Source organism: Phocoena sinus, chromosome 3 (assembly GCF_008692025.1).
Source record: "Phocoena sinus isolate mPhoSin1 chromosome 3, mPhoSin1.pri, whole genome shotgun sequence".
NCBI classification, from domain to species: domain Eukaryota; kingdom Metazoa; phylum Chordata; class Mammalia; order Artiodactyla; family Phocoenidae; genus Phocoena; species Phocoena sinus.
Window position 1 is genome coordinate 109,795,858 of NC_045765.1, and position 16,407 is coordinate 109,812,264.

The 16,407-nt window shown below is 37.4% G+C and overlaps 1 protein-coding gene across 3 annotated transcripts; it reads left to right on the top strand.

Annotated features, from left to right (window-relative positions):
• The first annotated feature begins 1,198 nt into the window (after positions 1-1,198).
• MTX3 (metaxin 3) lies at positions 1,199-15,620 on the top strand. 3 transcript variants are annotated; one of them, XM_032628352.1, is made up of 9 exons: positions 1,200-1,299; positions 1,805-1,874; positions 2,244-2,320; positions 3,267-3,359; positions 3,878-4,060; positions 4,296-4,372; positions 4,891-5,048; positions 6,327-6,415; positions 9,215-15,620. In XM_032628352.1, the coding sequence occupies exons 1-9, from the start codon at positions 1,219-1,221 to the stop codon at positions 9,323-9,325; spliced, it is 939 nt and encodes a 312-aa protein (XP_032484243.1). In that variant the 5' UTR covers positions 1,200-1,218; the 3' UTR covers positions 9,326-15,620. The 3 variants fall into 3 exon arrangements, with proteins under 3 accessions (XP_032484245.1, XP_032484243.1, XP_032484244.1); XM_032628354.1 differs by lacking the exon at positions 6,327-6,415 and having other exon boundaries at positions 1,199-1,299; XM_032628353.1 differs by lacking the exon at positions 3,878-4,060 and having other exon boundaries at positions 1,203-1,299.
• The last annotated feature ends 787 nt before the right edge of the window (positions 15,621-16,407 follow it).

Below are 16,407 nucleotides of genomic sequence, written 5' to 3' on the forward strand. Positions count from 1 at the left end.
GGAGTGCTTAGCAATTACTTGTTCAATTGTAATTTTACGAAAACTTGCAGAGATTTCTTTTGAGTTTTCAGTAGTTTAAAGGGACCCAGCCATCTCAGAGGCACAGGAAGGAAAGATCTCAGAGGAGTGACTGGGAGGGTATCCCAGAAAGTTTACTTTGCCTTCTAGAAAGAAGCCTGACATCCAGGTGCTAATTTCAAGACCCAGAGAGCATGTTACGATCATGGCATTCCCAAGGCCTATCTTTCCTCTTTTTCCTCCATTTTTTCTGAGAAATTGTCAGCTTGATGTTTAAGAAACATGTAGTTCATGCCCACTAGGCCCACAGACACGACTAGTGACATGATTTGCAGGGCCCAGTTGAAATAAAAAATGCAGGGCCCTTTGTTCAAAAATTATTAAGAATTTCAAGACAATGACACCAGAACAAGTGTGAGCTCTTCTAAGTATAGGGCCCTGTGTGACTGCAGAGGTCTCACATCTATGAAGCCAGCCCTGTTCTGTCTTCAAAGAACTTCTGGTACAATGAAAGGCAAAAGGTTTGTATCAGATAGAAGCTACAATTCAAGTATGTACAAGATGCTACAGGAACCCATAAGTTCCTAACTTTGGAAAATTGTCCCAGGGAGGTGACAGTTAAGCTCATTTCTGAGGGAGCAGTGCCAGGGAAGAACAATATTCCAGACTGAAGAACGGCAGAATTCACTTGACAAACTTCAGGAAACTTGTTACTTTTAGGAAGAGTGTAATGAGCAAATATGAAGGTGACTAATTGAGATTGAGAGTGGCAAGAAGCAGAAGCCAAATATATGGGGAAAAGGGGTCAAACAATTACAGAGTGCCTACTATATGCCAAGTTCTTTACCTCTATGTCATAATTTTAAACACAACAATCTTGTTAATAAACTTGTCATGCCTGGTTTACAAATGGGTTATTTAGGCCCAGGGTAGTAATAGTCAAAGTGCTTGGTACACATGGCAGCCAATAAGTACTTGAGGAATTACTGGCGGGTTGTTTGACATTGCCCAGGACTCTTAAACCCCAGGCCAAACTGATGCTAAGCGTGTTGTTAACCCCTTCAGCGGCCCTTCCCGCCTTGCACCTCTCCCAGTCCCCAAAGTACCCTTCCTTCCCTCGCGCCCCGCCCCCGCGTTTCCACGTGCCGGAAAGTAGGCAGCAAAAGTACTTCCGGGATAGCAAAGGTCGGCCCCGGCAAGATGGCGGCGCCCTTGGAGCTCAGGTGCTGGGGAGGCGGCTGGGGGCTCCCGTCGGTGCACAGCGAGTCCCTGGTGGTGATGGTGAGGCCGCCTCGCGGGCCAGGGAGCGGGAAAGAAGGGGCGGGGCCAGAGACGCGAGGCTGGCTGGTCCGGGTCCCGGCGGCTGGGGTTGGTTCCCGCCGCGCTCGGGCCCGGCCGGCCGGGGCGCTGCTCGCTGCACCGCCCGGGGCTCCCTCCCGTCCAACGAGTTACAGCCTAGCCTGTGGCCCCGCCGAATCCTGGAGGAGAAGTCATGGCTTCTCCGCTTGGCTCCGAGTTTTCTCAGCCTTGCAAAGCCGTCTGTGCAGTGGAATGAAAGCCCAAAGCAGTAGGCGCGCGCTCCCCGCTCTGCATCCCTCAAACGTTTGGGGGGAAAAAAGTCCTCGAAATCTTGGTAGCGCGCAACCCCGGCTAGAAGTAGCGGGAGGGACGCAGCCCCCGAGTCAGGCGTTTCTGCCTTCTGGGGACCCGGCTTTGAAGTAAAGCTGCTCTGCAGATTTGCATTACGTATTCAGTCTAAAATGTTTTATTGCAAACTCTCTTTCAGGCTTACGCCAAGTTTTCTGGTGCACCCCTGAAAGTCAATGTCATAGATAACACCTGGAGAGGTTCAAGAGGTACAGTGTAAACTTTTAAACACCCATTTCTGCCCTCTGTGAGCCCCCTCCCCCCTCTTATTTAAAGCTAGGGGGCTTGTAGCCATGGAGTACCTTGGGGTTTTAGTTCTTACCACGACCTTAGCTGTGTGTTGCTTATGTTTTGATCATTCTGAGTAATACTTCAAAGGAGAAGCCAAATCAGTGGAAATTATGAGAAATGAAAATGCTCTCCAAAACTTTTTGTGTGTGTGTGAAATTGCAAAAACCTAAGATGAGTTACTCATTTTTTTCTTCCTCAAATGTGACTGGCATAGTTTTTAGGCTATTGGAGTCTCTTCAGAGGATATCGAGTCTCTTCCTTACATGTAAACTGTGTTGTGATTACAGGAGATGTACCAGTTTTGACAACTGAAGACAGTATTGTTTCTCAGCCGGCAAAAATACTAAACTTTTTAAGAAAACAGGTGGGTTCCTTCTGGAGAAATAGATTCTTGATCCCTGCATGTTGCTTCCAAAGAAAGTGCATTAAAAATTTTTTTTTTAGAATTCTTTTTTGGAGATACATAGGGCTTGAAATAAGAATAGATTTGAGAGTCACTGCTCTAAATCATGAGTTGTACTGTGATTCAAAAGGCATATAGTGAGTTATAGTCAATTTATATTTTCATGCACTTTGCTTGGTTTTTATTGAAGCTTAGGTGTAAGTAGATTCAATTTAACCATTTTCACTATTATACTTATTGATATGATTGTAAATTTAGTTCCATAATTGCTACACATTTTGTGCTTGGTGTGAGGTCTGAGTTCCCATCAACTAGCAACTATTTATTTTTTAAAAGCACTTAAACTAATAGTTGCAGTTAAATGTTTCATGAAATAATGTATCCAAAATATCTGAACATGCCAAGATTTATATATCTAAAATGTTTAAACTGTAACAGTTTACATAAATGTAAAAGTTATCATTGATTTTGCCAATAGTTTAAAAAAAGAAGTCCTATATCAACAAAATTTAGAACTTTTCTCAGTTGGAAGGTTTTCTCTTTTCAAGGGGAAAATGCTACTAATTAGAACTTTTTCCTTATTGTTAATAAGAATAATAATAGCCTCTATTAAGTTTGTACTACATGTCATGCACTAAACTAAACTAGGTCATTAACAATCATTGAAATAATAGTTAATAATAAATAAACACCTAAAACTAACATTTATTGACCTTAACGTGTGTATGATGCTGTGCTGAGAACTTTATTTGCATTAAGCAGCATCTGTCACTGAATTTGTATTTCTCTTTTCCCCTTTTAATATGTTTGCCATTTTTGAGGAAGAATAGGAGTCCCAATTTATTTAGTTTCACTGTTTTGGGATGTTCTTGACTTATGAGGTTTTTGGTTTTTTATTTTTTAATAGAAATATAATGCCGATTATGAACTGTCAGCAAAACAAGGGGCAGATACACTAGCTTACATTGCTCTCCTCGAAGAGAAGCTTCTTCCTGCAGTGGTGAGCATTGGTGAATATTACAGTATCTTAGTGACTTACTGAAAATGTACTTAGTCGATTTAGAAGAAAAATAATGGAAAAGGCTTAAGAGAAGAAATTTCATTTGTGTATCAGTCTTGATTCTTTCATGTAACTGCAGAACTGGGTTGATTCTGTTAGACGTTCAACTAGTGTATGAAACAACAAAGTGAAAGATAATATCATTTTGGAAATAAAGATTCTCTGTGAAAGATTGGAGTTTGTCCATGTATAGAGTTGGGCCAACTGTAATTCATTCATTCAACAAATATTCATTGAGCACCTACTATGTTCCAGGCCTTATTCTGGGTGCTTGGGTTAGAGCAATCAACAAAACTCACACATTTAAAAACATTGATTTATCCTTGAGTCATCCTAACTGGAAAACTTGTATGGAGTCAACTTCATTCAGAGATATTTATGAAAAACTTTCACATTGATTGAGGATCTTCCTTTTAGTAAAAGAATATCTTTGTAGTGTTTTTTCCCTCCTTTTGCAGCTTCACACATTCTGGGTTGATAGTGACAATTACTTTACTGTGACAAAGCCATGGTTTGCTTCACGAATGCCTTTTCCCTTGAGTTTGATCCTGCCTGGAAGGATGTCTAAGGGAGCACTGAATAGGATTCTCCTGACCAGGGGAGAGCCTCCCCTCTACCACCTCCGAGATGTAGAAGCTCAGGTATGATTGGAATTACCTTCAGAGCAAGGGCCCTCCAGAGGAGGGACAAGAGAAGGAGCAGGGATGAACTTATCTATAGATGCCAGTCTGAAAAGGAGTTCTCAAAGTATCTTTCCTACCCTCCAGAGGAGGGACAAGAGAAGGAGCAGGGATGAACTTATCTATAGATGCCAGTCTGAAAAGGAGTTCTCAAAGTATCTTTCCTACCTTTGAGATGTAATTTCATCCTTATTAGATATACAGAGATGCCAAGGAGTGCCTAAATCTTCTGTCAAACAGACTGGGAACATCTCAGTTTTTCTTTGGAGATACGTGAGTGCATTCCCTTACAAACCATTTTGATGTTTTGTTTGCATGTATTCAGTGAGCAGTTATTTAAAGCAAGTTCCCTTGCCTGGTCCTCCCACCCCATCCCCAATGAGTTTTTCACTTAAAAAAAATATTTAATGGATTTTTACTATAGGAAACTTTTTCTGTTGCGGTAATCTTACATTGACTTAATATGCTACATATGTGAATTTGAAACTTCTAAGACTGTTCCCACCATGTCTCCAGTCTCTATATAATACTTATGAGTAAAAATGAATCTTTAATTTACAACTTAATTTTCTTCTAAATAAAATGGGTAGAGTATTTTTTAAAAGCTACAACTGAGTAAAACCCTAGCTGCATCATTTCTATAAGCCAGAATGGGTAGGAAACCTTTTAAAAGACCGTATTGTATACTTCAGAATTGACAAATGTATTTGAGAAAAAGTGTTTTTTTTTTTAACGTAATCCCAAATTAATATTTTCTATGTGCTTTTAAAAAATCCTTAATTTATTTTTAGGCCTTCTACTTTGGATGCCTATGTGTTTGGTTTTCTCGCACCTCTTTATAAAGTACGCTTTCCTAAAGTTCAGTTACAAGAACATTTGAAACAGCTCTCCAACCTGTGTCGCTTTTGTGATGACATCCTAAACAGTTATTTTAGGCTTAGTCTTGGAGGTAAGCTGGTTCCTCTTCAGCTAATCTTTGTTTGCATAGAATACTTGCATATTCTCCTAAGGATGTATAAGCCAAATTCATTACTTATTAAAGAAGTTTGTATATTGTCTTTAAATGCTGGTTTATAGAACTTCAGAAAGTTGCATTTTTCCAACTTACTTTTACTCCCATGTGTTAGTTCTTCTTTAAATAGAGAAATATATATTTGCCGTTTGTCTGTTCTGGATTTTATACAGTTCTTGCTTCTTGTTCTTTAAATATTGCTCCTTTGAAGTGGGTCATTTTCTTCTAAAATTAACCACAGGTATTTATTGTGTCCCTGCCGAAAGATAGCATTTATCCTAATGCAAATGGGCAGTTACTTTAAATGTTGCTTCTAGCATTTTCCTGGGTGAACAGAAATGAGCAGCAGATTGATTTTGGTGAGGTACACTCCCATGATTCCACTACTTCAAAACTGATTACATCAGACTGGAGGTATAGTAAACAGAGGGCACCTGTCACTTAGGCTCTGATTCTGCGAGAGTGTTGGGCCTTGTGCTTAAGTGATTGGGACACAAAATTTGTATGGGGAGAGTTGGCCAGAATTGTCCTTTTAAGGAATAGAAGTCATAAGGATCGTTGGTTTAGGGACAGTTTACTTTTTATAGTGGGTTATGTGTTTTGTATGTAATACACTTGTATATAACAAGGGAGGGGTTAGTTAGTTTGGGGGTCATGAAACTGAATAACTTTCAACCTTGTTACTTGGGAGCAGTGGTTAGCAAACCTGACTACAGAACAAATACAAAATCTTGGGTCCTATACCAGATTCACTGAATTAGAATCCCTTAGGGATGGATCCCAGGAATCTGTATTTTTTAAAGTTCCTCCAAGTACTTCGGATGCTTTATGGGTAACTGTTTGGGCCTTAGAAAGCTGTTCAAATAGTTGTAACTAAAGACCTATGTGAAATGGGGGGGAAGGTACAAGTCATATTTGAGAAGGAAATGAGGATTGTTGTGCTCTAATGACCTTGGCTATCTGCATAATGCTTGGCTAACAGGGTCTCCTTAAGGACAAATGTAGTCTTTTAGCTTAGGGTTTGGTTTTGGAGCATTACTCTCCCTCTTAAGTTTGCCTTTGAACCCAGAATGGTTTTTCACTTTGCCTTTTTTGGAGGGTGTGGTGGGCAATGGGGCACTTAGGAGGGTTGGATAGATTCAATATTCTTTGAATCTAAACAGCCTGTAAGGCTTTCAGAATTTCCTCTTTCTGATTTCTGTCCTGGCTTCTTAGGCATCTCTCCTGCTGGACAAGAAACGGTAGATGCAAATCTGCAGAAACTCACACAACTTGTAAATAAGGAATCCAACTTGATTGAAAAGGTCAAGTTTACTTCAATTGTTATTTTATAGTAGTTTAGTATTTTCCTTTCTGCAATTAATATTGTTTTGGGTTATGCATTAACTTTACCTTTTCAGTTTTTCTTTTTTTTTAAGTTTATTTTTTCAGAAAGCTGTTTAAACATACATTTACTAAAGCTGTACAAAATACAGTGTTTTGAAGCCAGTAATGGCCTGATTGCTATGGGGAAAGATCTGATAATGGTATTGGATTTACTTTTACCACCCAATTAGTAGTACTTTGCAAGTTAGGAGACCCAAAAGCCTGGCTTCAAAAAAAGAGAGAGACAAACAAGAAAACACTCCTTGCTTGCTTGTCTGCTTCTTTCTGTCTCTGAGGGTTAACGTTTCTTGAGATTGTAAGCACCTGTGCTTATCCTGTCTTGCTAAAAGCACTATGGTGTTTTTTTCTTTCTTCCACGTAAATGGTTTTATTTTGTCTCCTTCCTATCCTCTGTTCTAAACGTTGTCTACAATTTTTGCCAGTGTGGCTATTCTGCCACTTCGGGAGTATGCATTTGTTGAGAGAGATATTGAGGAATTGGGTGGGGGAGGGAGCCAACAATGGAAATTTCAAGGGTGATTCTAATTGGAAAAATACAAGGGAGTTATGCATTTTTTCCTCAAATGTTTGATAAACTTGCTTTTTTTCTTATGCAAATGCATAATGCTTTATTCTTTCACAAACTAATAGGTCATTGTGGCTTAATAACACTGGCTAGAGGATTTGGGGGATTGAGTAACAGGCACTGTGTTATATGAGCTTTATATGAGTTATCTCATTTAATCTTCACAGCAGCTCTGTGTGTGCAGGTACTTTGTCATTCCCATTTTACAGATGAGATACTGAAGCTTCGAGAGTAGCTTATAACATCACCTGCCCGAGGCCTTTCAGCTGGCAAGAGGTAGAGAGGGAATTTGAACCCTAGAAATTGGATTCCAGCATGGGCTTTGCAGTTAGTCAGTCATCTAACTCATGAATGAAAGTATGTATCCATTACTACTGTTGGTAATAGCCAGATTTATAGCTGCCACTCTCTGGAATGACCATTTTATTTCTTTTTATGGTATTGCATGTACCTCTTATTAAAGTTTGGGTAAGCTGAATGAAAGCCAAGTTTGTCTTAATTCATAGCCTAACCCAGCAAATCTCATGAGAGGGAATACACTGAGAGTTAAGTGTGGATAATGGAAAGATTACTCAGACTGTTTTAGATACTTTTCTGCTAGATGAAGGCTGTCCAGTATAGCTTCCATTTCTATCTGTGGCAAATTCATTAGGCATGTGAAGGGAACCATGAAATACCTACATATGCAGAAAGTGAAGCCGGGAGGCCCTGTCACCACTTGATACAGTTCCATTTTGGCATCATCAATATATGAGAGTTTCCTGACCCTATATCAGCACCTCCCTCCACCCCACTTCCCATCTGCTCTTCAGTACAGTTCACTGTTTGCTACAAGACATTAGAACAACAAATTCTGTTGGCTACCACCATTCACCATTTAGACAGGAAATCTAGAGCTTAAAAAAAAGAAAGAGTTATGTTTGAGGAACTTAGTTCTTGCAAGGAAAAAAAAGACATCACAATTGATTCAGATAGTTCACTGGGAATACTTTTTCCCTCGGAAAATTAAGAGTTAATCTTTTATTCTTTTCCCTTTATTATGAACCCTATGTACCTCTGCTGAAACATTTCCCCTGTACTTTATAAAAGCATCTTGAGAAGATGAGAGTTTTGGGCTGCTTATATTCAGAACTCTAAAAAAGCCTACCTATCAAGTAGGTGATAAGATGCTATATTCTGTTGGTTTTGGGTCATTGATGGCAGCTGCTTTCAAGTCTTCTATGAAGCAGCTTAACACCAGGACCTTGCACTCTGATTTTGGGGTACCCTGGTTAAAGGTAGTTTTCTAAGTAGTTTTATAAGGTCTGACTCAGTTCTAAGTAACCCCTGTCCTAGTATTTCCTGGGATGCTAACGTACTCCTTAGGGTAAGTCTGAAACTCTTGGACATTTTCTAAATATGTTCTTGATTTGTTTCTCTGGAGCAGACTTAGAACTGATCCAGTGTTTGCAGTGCCTCTGGATTAGGTCTAAAGAATTTATCCTTCTTTCTGTATCTTTTCTTAGCTTCTCTTGGTCTAAATAGTCATAGCCTTAAAGAGGTGATCTTTCTGAGTAGAGTACAGGTCATTTTTATTGAGGCAATGAGATATAGTTGAAAGAACAATAGTGTTAGAATAAAAAGACCTGTGTTCACATTTCAGCTCTGATGCTAGCTTTGCAACCTAATGCGAATCTGGTAACCTTTCTGAGCTTCATTTTGCTTATCTGTAAAGTAGGGAATGATTGTGTCCGCCTTTTTTTTTTGTTTTTCCTTTATAGTTGTGTTGGGAAGATCAAATGAGAACATACTTTGTAAACTGTGGAGAGTAATGTAACAGAAATACTGCTTTTACACTTAATATTAGAAGATCTCTTACACCAAGTTGTGCTGTGGTTGAGTTCAGTAGACTGTTCATTATGTGGAATTATTGTAATTTTGTGAAGTCATCAAGGATGAGCCATATTGCTTTCATACATATACTGAGTCAGCCAGTATTTAGGTATGATGTTTAGAATTCTTGAGAGATTATTTGCAAGAAAAAGGTTTCTCTAGCAGTCCTAGAAACATAAGGTTCGGTACTCTTCTAGACTATAGTTTGGATGGGGAGGCCACAGTCCATATAAGTGGTGCCATAGCCATTAGTCAGATGTACCTTTTGTACTTTCCACAGATGGATGACAATCTTCGCCAAAGCCCTCAACTTCCTCCTCGGAAACTGCCAACACTTAAATTGACTCCAGCAGAAGAAGAAAGTAATTCCTCACAACGGCTGTCACCCTGACAGTCTTCATGCTTTGTGTCCAAAGTCATATAGTTGTTGCAGTAATCTCTTACACGAAGTGTGTGAAGGCAAAAAGAAAATTCGTGAATAGGTATAAGGAAGACTCTACAACAAAAGAAACTTTCTATGACAGCAATTCTTTTTTAGTTAGGAAGCTCGTGTTTTAGCTTGGCAATGCACTTTAAGTAACATCAAGGTAAATGCTAAATGAACTTGGGGAAAAAAGAAAACACGTTGTACTGTAAATAAAAAACCTGCCTTAACCTTGGCAGATTTTTGCCTTTGGTTCACATGTTGCTGGCCCAAAGCTACACTTCTGTTCTGAATGTGCACTGTTCGTTTATCCAAGTTAATTTATTAATTTAGTATCCTTATACCAGTCTAAATATCTAATATGTGGCTCTTTAGCTGAAGCCTTTTTTTCTTCTGTTTAGAAATCTGATGCCTATTTTAGATGTTAGGGAAAATATATTATTCTAATATTCTATTTACTTCAATAGAAAAGCCTGTATTTAACTTTAAAAAGCAATGAGGAATGTTTTTTAATTATGCTCTCATAAGTCTAATCTTTGGGGGAGTTACTACCATACATATAAATATTAAAGATGGTTATATATAATATTTGTCTGACTGTATGCACTTCAATATAAAAGTATTTGCTCATGTGTTCAATACAGGTTAGCAAGGGCTGTTTTAATTTATTGGAGCTTTAGACCTGTGTATTCGTAGTACATCTTTAACTCTAGTCATCTCTTTCTTGGGTTGATTTCGGGAGAGCTGAATGTGTTAGCATCGTTATTATGCCAGGCTGTAAAGTCTAACTGACACTTGCCCGGTTGTTAGACACTACTCAGGAGGCGCTTACTGCCAGAGAACTAGAAGTACCTACCGTGTACCTGGTCCAGGTTCACCATGCTTGGCTCAGACCAGTGTTCTTCCTAAGAAACATATCATGCAGTCAAAACCTTTATGACAACTAATTATTTTCCATAGAGTTAACTGCAGTTGAAGGATTCAATGGAGTAATCGGAAATAGCAGATTTTAAAGAACATTTTCTATTTATTGGTTGCTGAACTGTTCAAAGATTTCCTGTGCGGGTAATTTTACTTACAATAGAATCTTGCTTATTTTAGTGGCTGAGGTGCTTCTGCTGTCCTAAAACTACTTCTGGGGTTTTTAAAATATAGGACCATGTTTTTGATTAGTGTCTTAAAAGATTACTATGGTGCTCAGCAAATCTTGTCACATCCTGCAGAAACCCCCAGGTTAGGAAAACAGTTTTGGACTCAAGAGACTTGTCTAATTTGAGCTGAGTGGAACTCAGCTGTGTTTGACCTGCATCCTCTCAATTTGTTCTGTATTTAGGTAGCTATTTATACAGAAGTCTTTATGTCATTGTAAATATTTTTTCTTGAAAGTTTTAATGAGAAACAGGGTAGTCTTCAAAGTCTTGTTCATGTTTGGATGCATTGAGAGAAAGAAACTAATGAGTTTCACATTACTTCTGCAACAGGTGGGGGAGAGAGAGAGTGTGTGTGTGTGTGTGTGTGTGTGTGTGTGTTATGCGTTAGTCTTCTGTTAGAGTCCAGCAATCGGAAATCTGTTTGAATATTCTGTGTTGGAAATCATGACCATAGAACTTCACTGTCCTCTAGGATTGGTGTTTATTGGAGATGGGTGGTTAGCACATTAATCACCTGCTTATGCTTTAGTCAGGGGTAGTCATTTTCGATTATGATTTCTACTAACACTTTCAAAAAGTATCTGAAGTGACTTACAATTGTCAAATATGTAAAACAGGACAATTAAAGTTAGTTTTTGGCAAAATAAAAAATTTGTAGGAGAAAGAACTATATTAACCCTAACAGATTCTAAAATTGAATGGTAAATTTAACTCCAGGTTTCTCCATGGGCAAAGTCAAAGGATAATACTGGGTTATGTAAAGTTTTCTGTCAATAAGGTTACTACTGTCCATGAGTAAGCAAAATGTGTTTACATTTTTATAAGAATGTGTAATATCGTATTCTTACGACACAAAGATGCAGCCAGTAAGCATACTGTAATGTTTGGTGTGTTGAAAGTTTAATAAAAAAATATCATTCTAGAATAACAAGTATCCTTTTTCAGTAGAAAGACGACTGTAAATATGATTTATTTCCTTTTGGTCATTCCTGCTTTGAACTCCCTTTAGCTGTATGCTATATAGGCCATGATGCTTCCAGACTATCTTTCCTAAGATGCAAAATATGATTTAGATAAGTGAGAATTTATATGCTGGGTTACTTAGTTGAGGTTTTTGGTATAAGCTAATGAGATGCTAGGAAGCTATCACTGAACACAAACCACTCCAGGGATCAGCCACACATACAGGAAGCTCTTGGAAAGGAATAACTGGGCAGAGAGCTTTTGAGCAACCTGTCAGGATATGCTTCGGATAAAGTTTGAGTTCGCTGAGATAAATGGTCCACAGTCTTAAAATACTGTGAGCCACTTTGTTTTGGAAGTGATGGTGGAGGATAATATGAGAAAAGGGACTATGTTTGTGTTTATGTTTCTTGGTAGTATAGGATGAGAAAATTGGTCAGATAATTCCCATAAGATAAAGATCTTTCATCAGCAAACTGTCATCAGTTATCCATAAGACTGGCCATTCCCCTAAGACCAAAGAAACTGTAAAAGACCTTTAAGGACAGTCATTCCTACACAATGTTTTTCCCCCTAAAAGGTTGGCACTGACAAACGAATTAAATTTCAACCTAGACATGTTTGTTTTATTTTTTGAGTGCTAGAGGATTAGAGATTTTATGTTAAATCTGAAGCATTTTGATTTCCATTTGTAATTTCTGTTCATTTAATGTGGCTAGATATATTAACTTAAAGGAATGGGGAAGCTTATTTCAATCAGAGCTAAGTTACAATTTTCAGAAGTCTGCAAAAATGGAAGAAAACTAGACATCAAAAGAGGCAGAAATTGGTAACAGTATCTCAGAAAACCAATTTTTAAAGGTAGTATCATGTGATAAAAGTGGTATTTGATGTCAGTAGTATGTTTTCTTAGAGCCTCTTCCAGGAATAGACATTTACCATGTTATTAGATTTTTCTTAAACTGTTTACTTTTTCATAAACTGTCAAAAATTGTATCCCTCTGAAACCAAAATATAAATGCTTAAATGTAAAGACAGGAAGCTGAGGGATGGTTACATAGGATCTCTCTGTACTATTTTTGCAACTTCTTTTTGTGAGTCTATAATTATTTCAAAATAAAAGGGTTTTAAAAATAAATTCAATAAGTTTATCATTATCTAGATAAACTATGATTTAAAATTTAATGCTTTAAACATAGTATTCAGTTCCAGATTAATAAATGTATAATATAAATTAATTTATTTCATTCTTGAGTTTAAAGGAAAAAAACAACTCAGGTTTATAACAAATGATAATCTAAAGATCTGTTTTGCCTTATCAGCAAAGAAAAAAGAACCCCTAAAACCAAGAACCCCTTTTCCCTAGGAGATTAAAAATTCTACAGTTTTATGTTTGTAATTGTATCTTTTTTCCCTATGGTATGGTATCCTTTTATGAGGATAAAATATTTTGGAAAAAAACTCCTCCATGTCTCTGTGTGGTGATTCTTCTTTGTTTTGCAAGTGTTCTCTACACTAGGATCATGCTTTGATGAACAAAATGCAGTGTGTCTGTGTGCTTTTTGTTTTTTAAGTTCACAGGGATTTAGTGATTGACTTTGTCTTGGTTTAATTATTTATATAATTGAAATCCTGAGCAGAGCCACAAATTATATTTGGGTTGTAATGACGGTCTTTTGTATATGTTGTTGGCATTTAGAATTATCTTTTGCCTTTTTTCTTGTTCAGCTCTGTGGAACTTACATTTACTTTTCAATATTTTCATATTTCCTAAGAAATGACTAGATTTTTAAGAAATTCGTTGTTAATTACATGAACCAAAGGTCAGTAATCCTAGTCTCAAAGGTTTAACTGAAGTTTCATTAGATCTTCAAAATGTTGATTTTCATAGAGATGTAAAGATGGAGTGCTTTGCTTTTTTTTTTTTTTTTTTTTTAAGGGTTTTTAAAATTATTTAGCCCCAAACTCTTGTTGGGATATAATGTTTGCTAGAAGCCCAGGTTACCTCCCCTAGACTTAAAATTATTGTGATTGAGGTGGAGAGGTATCCTCGGAATCAAAAAGCATACAAAAATCATTTGTTCCAGATGAGGAGGCCAATGATTACTGATGAGAATGAACATTCTTGAACAATGATAGAAGATAGCTTTGAGTTGGATGTTTGTAAACAGAGAGTGGAATGTTATGATAAAAGACTATTCAGAGCAAAACAAAGTAGTTCCTTTAAAAAAATGCAGGAAAATAAGTCTTTATATCCTCATTATTATTAATTTGAAATTATATTGTAAGATAGTTTTAAACTGTAATTCAGTTCTTTGGAGAAGCATTTCAAGATATATTTTGGCAGAATATATTGTTATTATATGAATAGTGGGTTCTTTGGCTAAATAGGGAAATGCTGGGTTAGACAAAGTTAAGTTACTGTAGGCTTCTCAGCACCTTACATATGCTGTTGGTGGTTTCAGACTCCAAGAAGGGCCTGTATTTTATACACTATTTTCCTAATTTATTTTTATGTGGATTTTTTTTTTTTAGGAGGTGTCATGTGGGATTTGTGTTCTGAGAAATACACTTAGGGAAATGCTGCCCTAAGAGTGCTTCTGCTTGTTTGTACTCATTGCAGAGGTTTCCAGTTGTCGGCTGCCCTTCTAGTGAGTGGTGATAAAATGGAAGCGACAGGTTAGGGCTCCCTAGGACCATGGAGTTGACTGAGGATTGGCTGTGGGTTTAGATAGGTTGGTTATTTAGGCACATGTGAGGCCCTTGGTCAGTCCAGCTGCTTCCCTAGAATCCCAGTTGGCTTGGAACAGCTGTACAGGAGTGTGAACTGGTGGTTTCAGAGAACTAACCACTTGTTAGGCATCTATGAGACAGAGGGAACCAACTTGGAATTCCATTCCAAACTGTTTTTGGCTGTGCTTTAAAAGTACCAGAAAGGCAGTGAGTATTTATAGCATTAAAGTCACATACAAGCTAGTTATTATATATATATATAATATACATATATATATATGCACATGCATACACACATAGTGTCTTAGAAAGTGTACAGTTGCTTCCGTGACAAAAGCAAAGAAAGTTTAATATTTTCAACTTCTATTACTGAAGACATGGTCTAAAAAAGGATTGTATGTTTGTGTATGCATTTTCTAGGATGAGGGTTTACAGTTTTTATTAAATTCTCAGCAAGTTTCTGTATCCCCCCAAGTTTAAGCCTCACTAGACCTTCTAATTTCAGAGGACTAAGTATATCTGATTTCATTTCAAAGTATAAAACCAGTTCACTCATCAGGCATAAGGATGCTCTTTGTTTTCTGCAGTGTATATGGTTGCATATTTGGAACTGCATGCTTTGGATGTGTATTTGTTGGAAAGCTTGCCTTTGGGTTTGAGTTGTGGTGTGGTGAACATCTGGCCATGTGCAAAGCAGTTGGATCTTTGTTCTGATTCTTTAGATCTTCTCATGCAAATTCAGAGAAATGCCTTCTAATCATTGAGTTTACATGTCCCGGATCCCTGGATGTCTAGAAACAATGGCTTGCCAGAGTTTGCGTCAGTCCTGAGGGAGTCACGCACTATAGAGGAGGCTGTGTTCGCTATTTGTTCTTTGACCTGTTGGCTGCCTCTCTTGCAGTGCTGGCGTCTTATTTCTTGGAGAAGGACGGGTGTACTCAAGCTTTTATGTTAACTGCATAAAGATGAGCTTTATTCTTCTTCTGACTTGATGTTTTATTTTGTAAAATAGGAAATAATGTCTTTCCATTTTTCTGTTCATCCCAAAGTGGAAATTTGAGGTGTTTGTAATATAACTTTAGCTTTCTGGAAGACTGATAGCAAAGAAGACAAGTAAGAAATTTATGTATACTCATATTGGTTTTGTTCCACCAAGCTTATCTTCAAATGGTATACATTTGAAACATCTGTTCTAGTGTATAAACACTGTAGTTTTGTTATGAAGTAAAGAATCTTAAAATAAGCATTGTTGGTCATAATTTCAATATTCTAGCCTTGCCTTGTGTGAATATATTTTACTCAGAGACTGTGTATAAATACCCAGAAGTGGTGATGATGATCAATGTTGTAAAGAATTTATTCTGATAAATGAGAAACTGGATATAATGTCAAAATAGCTATTTTCACAATAAAATCTCAAGTTGCTCGAATGTTTATTAATTCCTGGTTTAATGTTACTTATTCCTTCAGGTGAATATTTCATTGGGAAGAATTTTGGGGTCACTCAAAATAGTTTTGTGCTGGGACTGAGCTAGATAGAGGGTTGTTCTTTTTAAAATGTCCATTCTTTCTGTGATGCATTGAGATCACTTGTACTCTTTCCAGCCTGTGCTAAAGGAGGTTAGAGGCCTGCTCCCTAGGCCATTGTGTGTGTGTAACATCAGACAGCTCACACAACTTTTCAGGACTCTAGTTAGCTTATCTCTTTGGTTTTATAAGTTTCTTAAAATTTTTTTTTGGTCACACAACTTTTCAGGACTCTAGTTAGCTTATCCCTTTGGCTTTATAAGTTTCTTTAAAATTTTCTTTTTTTTCTCACCTAGAAAGTCCAGTGATGTTCCGTGTAATTGGATGGAAGGCATACACTGAGAAAAATAATGCAACTTTAGTTAGTGGGGAAGATATTCATATTTTTTGCTTTTTTTTTTTTTTTTTTTAATTGAGTAGCATATATGGGTATGGAGAACCCTGTTAGGGCTGTTAGTCTAGTACGGGCAGGTTCCCTGAGGGGATGAGTATTTGTTAGTAGAGTTTATTTTTTTAATTGAGGTATAATTTATGTATAGTAAAATGCATCAACCTTCCAAGTACAGCTGTTCAGGTATGTATTTCTCTCACATGAGAAGCCAGCTACATCTTTGTTGATACTTCTATCGCCAAAGAATACAAATCTTAATTGCGTATGAACTTTGGGTTTCAGAT

What these genes read in the sequence shown, in the direction of transcription:
- MTX3 (XM_032628352.1), top strand. Translation starts at nt 1,219, where the DNA reads ATGGCGGCGCCCTTGGAGCTCAGGTGCTGGGGAGGCGGCTGGGGGCTC. An exon ending in GCGAGTCCCTGGTGGTGATG is followed by an intron (nt 1,300 to 1,804) that starts GTGAGGCCGCCT and finishes ACTCTCTTTCAG; the next exon opens with GCTTACGCCAAGTTTTCTGG. An exon ending in CAGTTTTTCTTTGGAGATAC is followed by an intron (nt 4,373 to 4,890) that starts GTGAGTGCATTC and finishes ATTTATTTTTAG; the next exon opens with GCCTTCTACTTTGGATGCCT.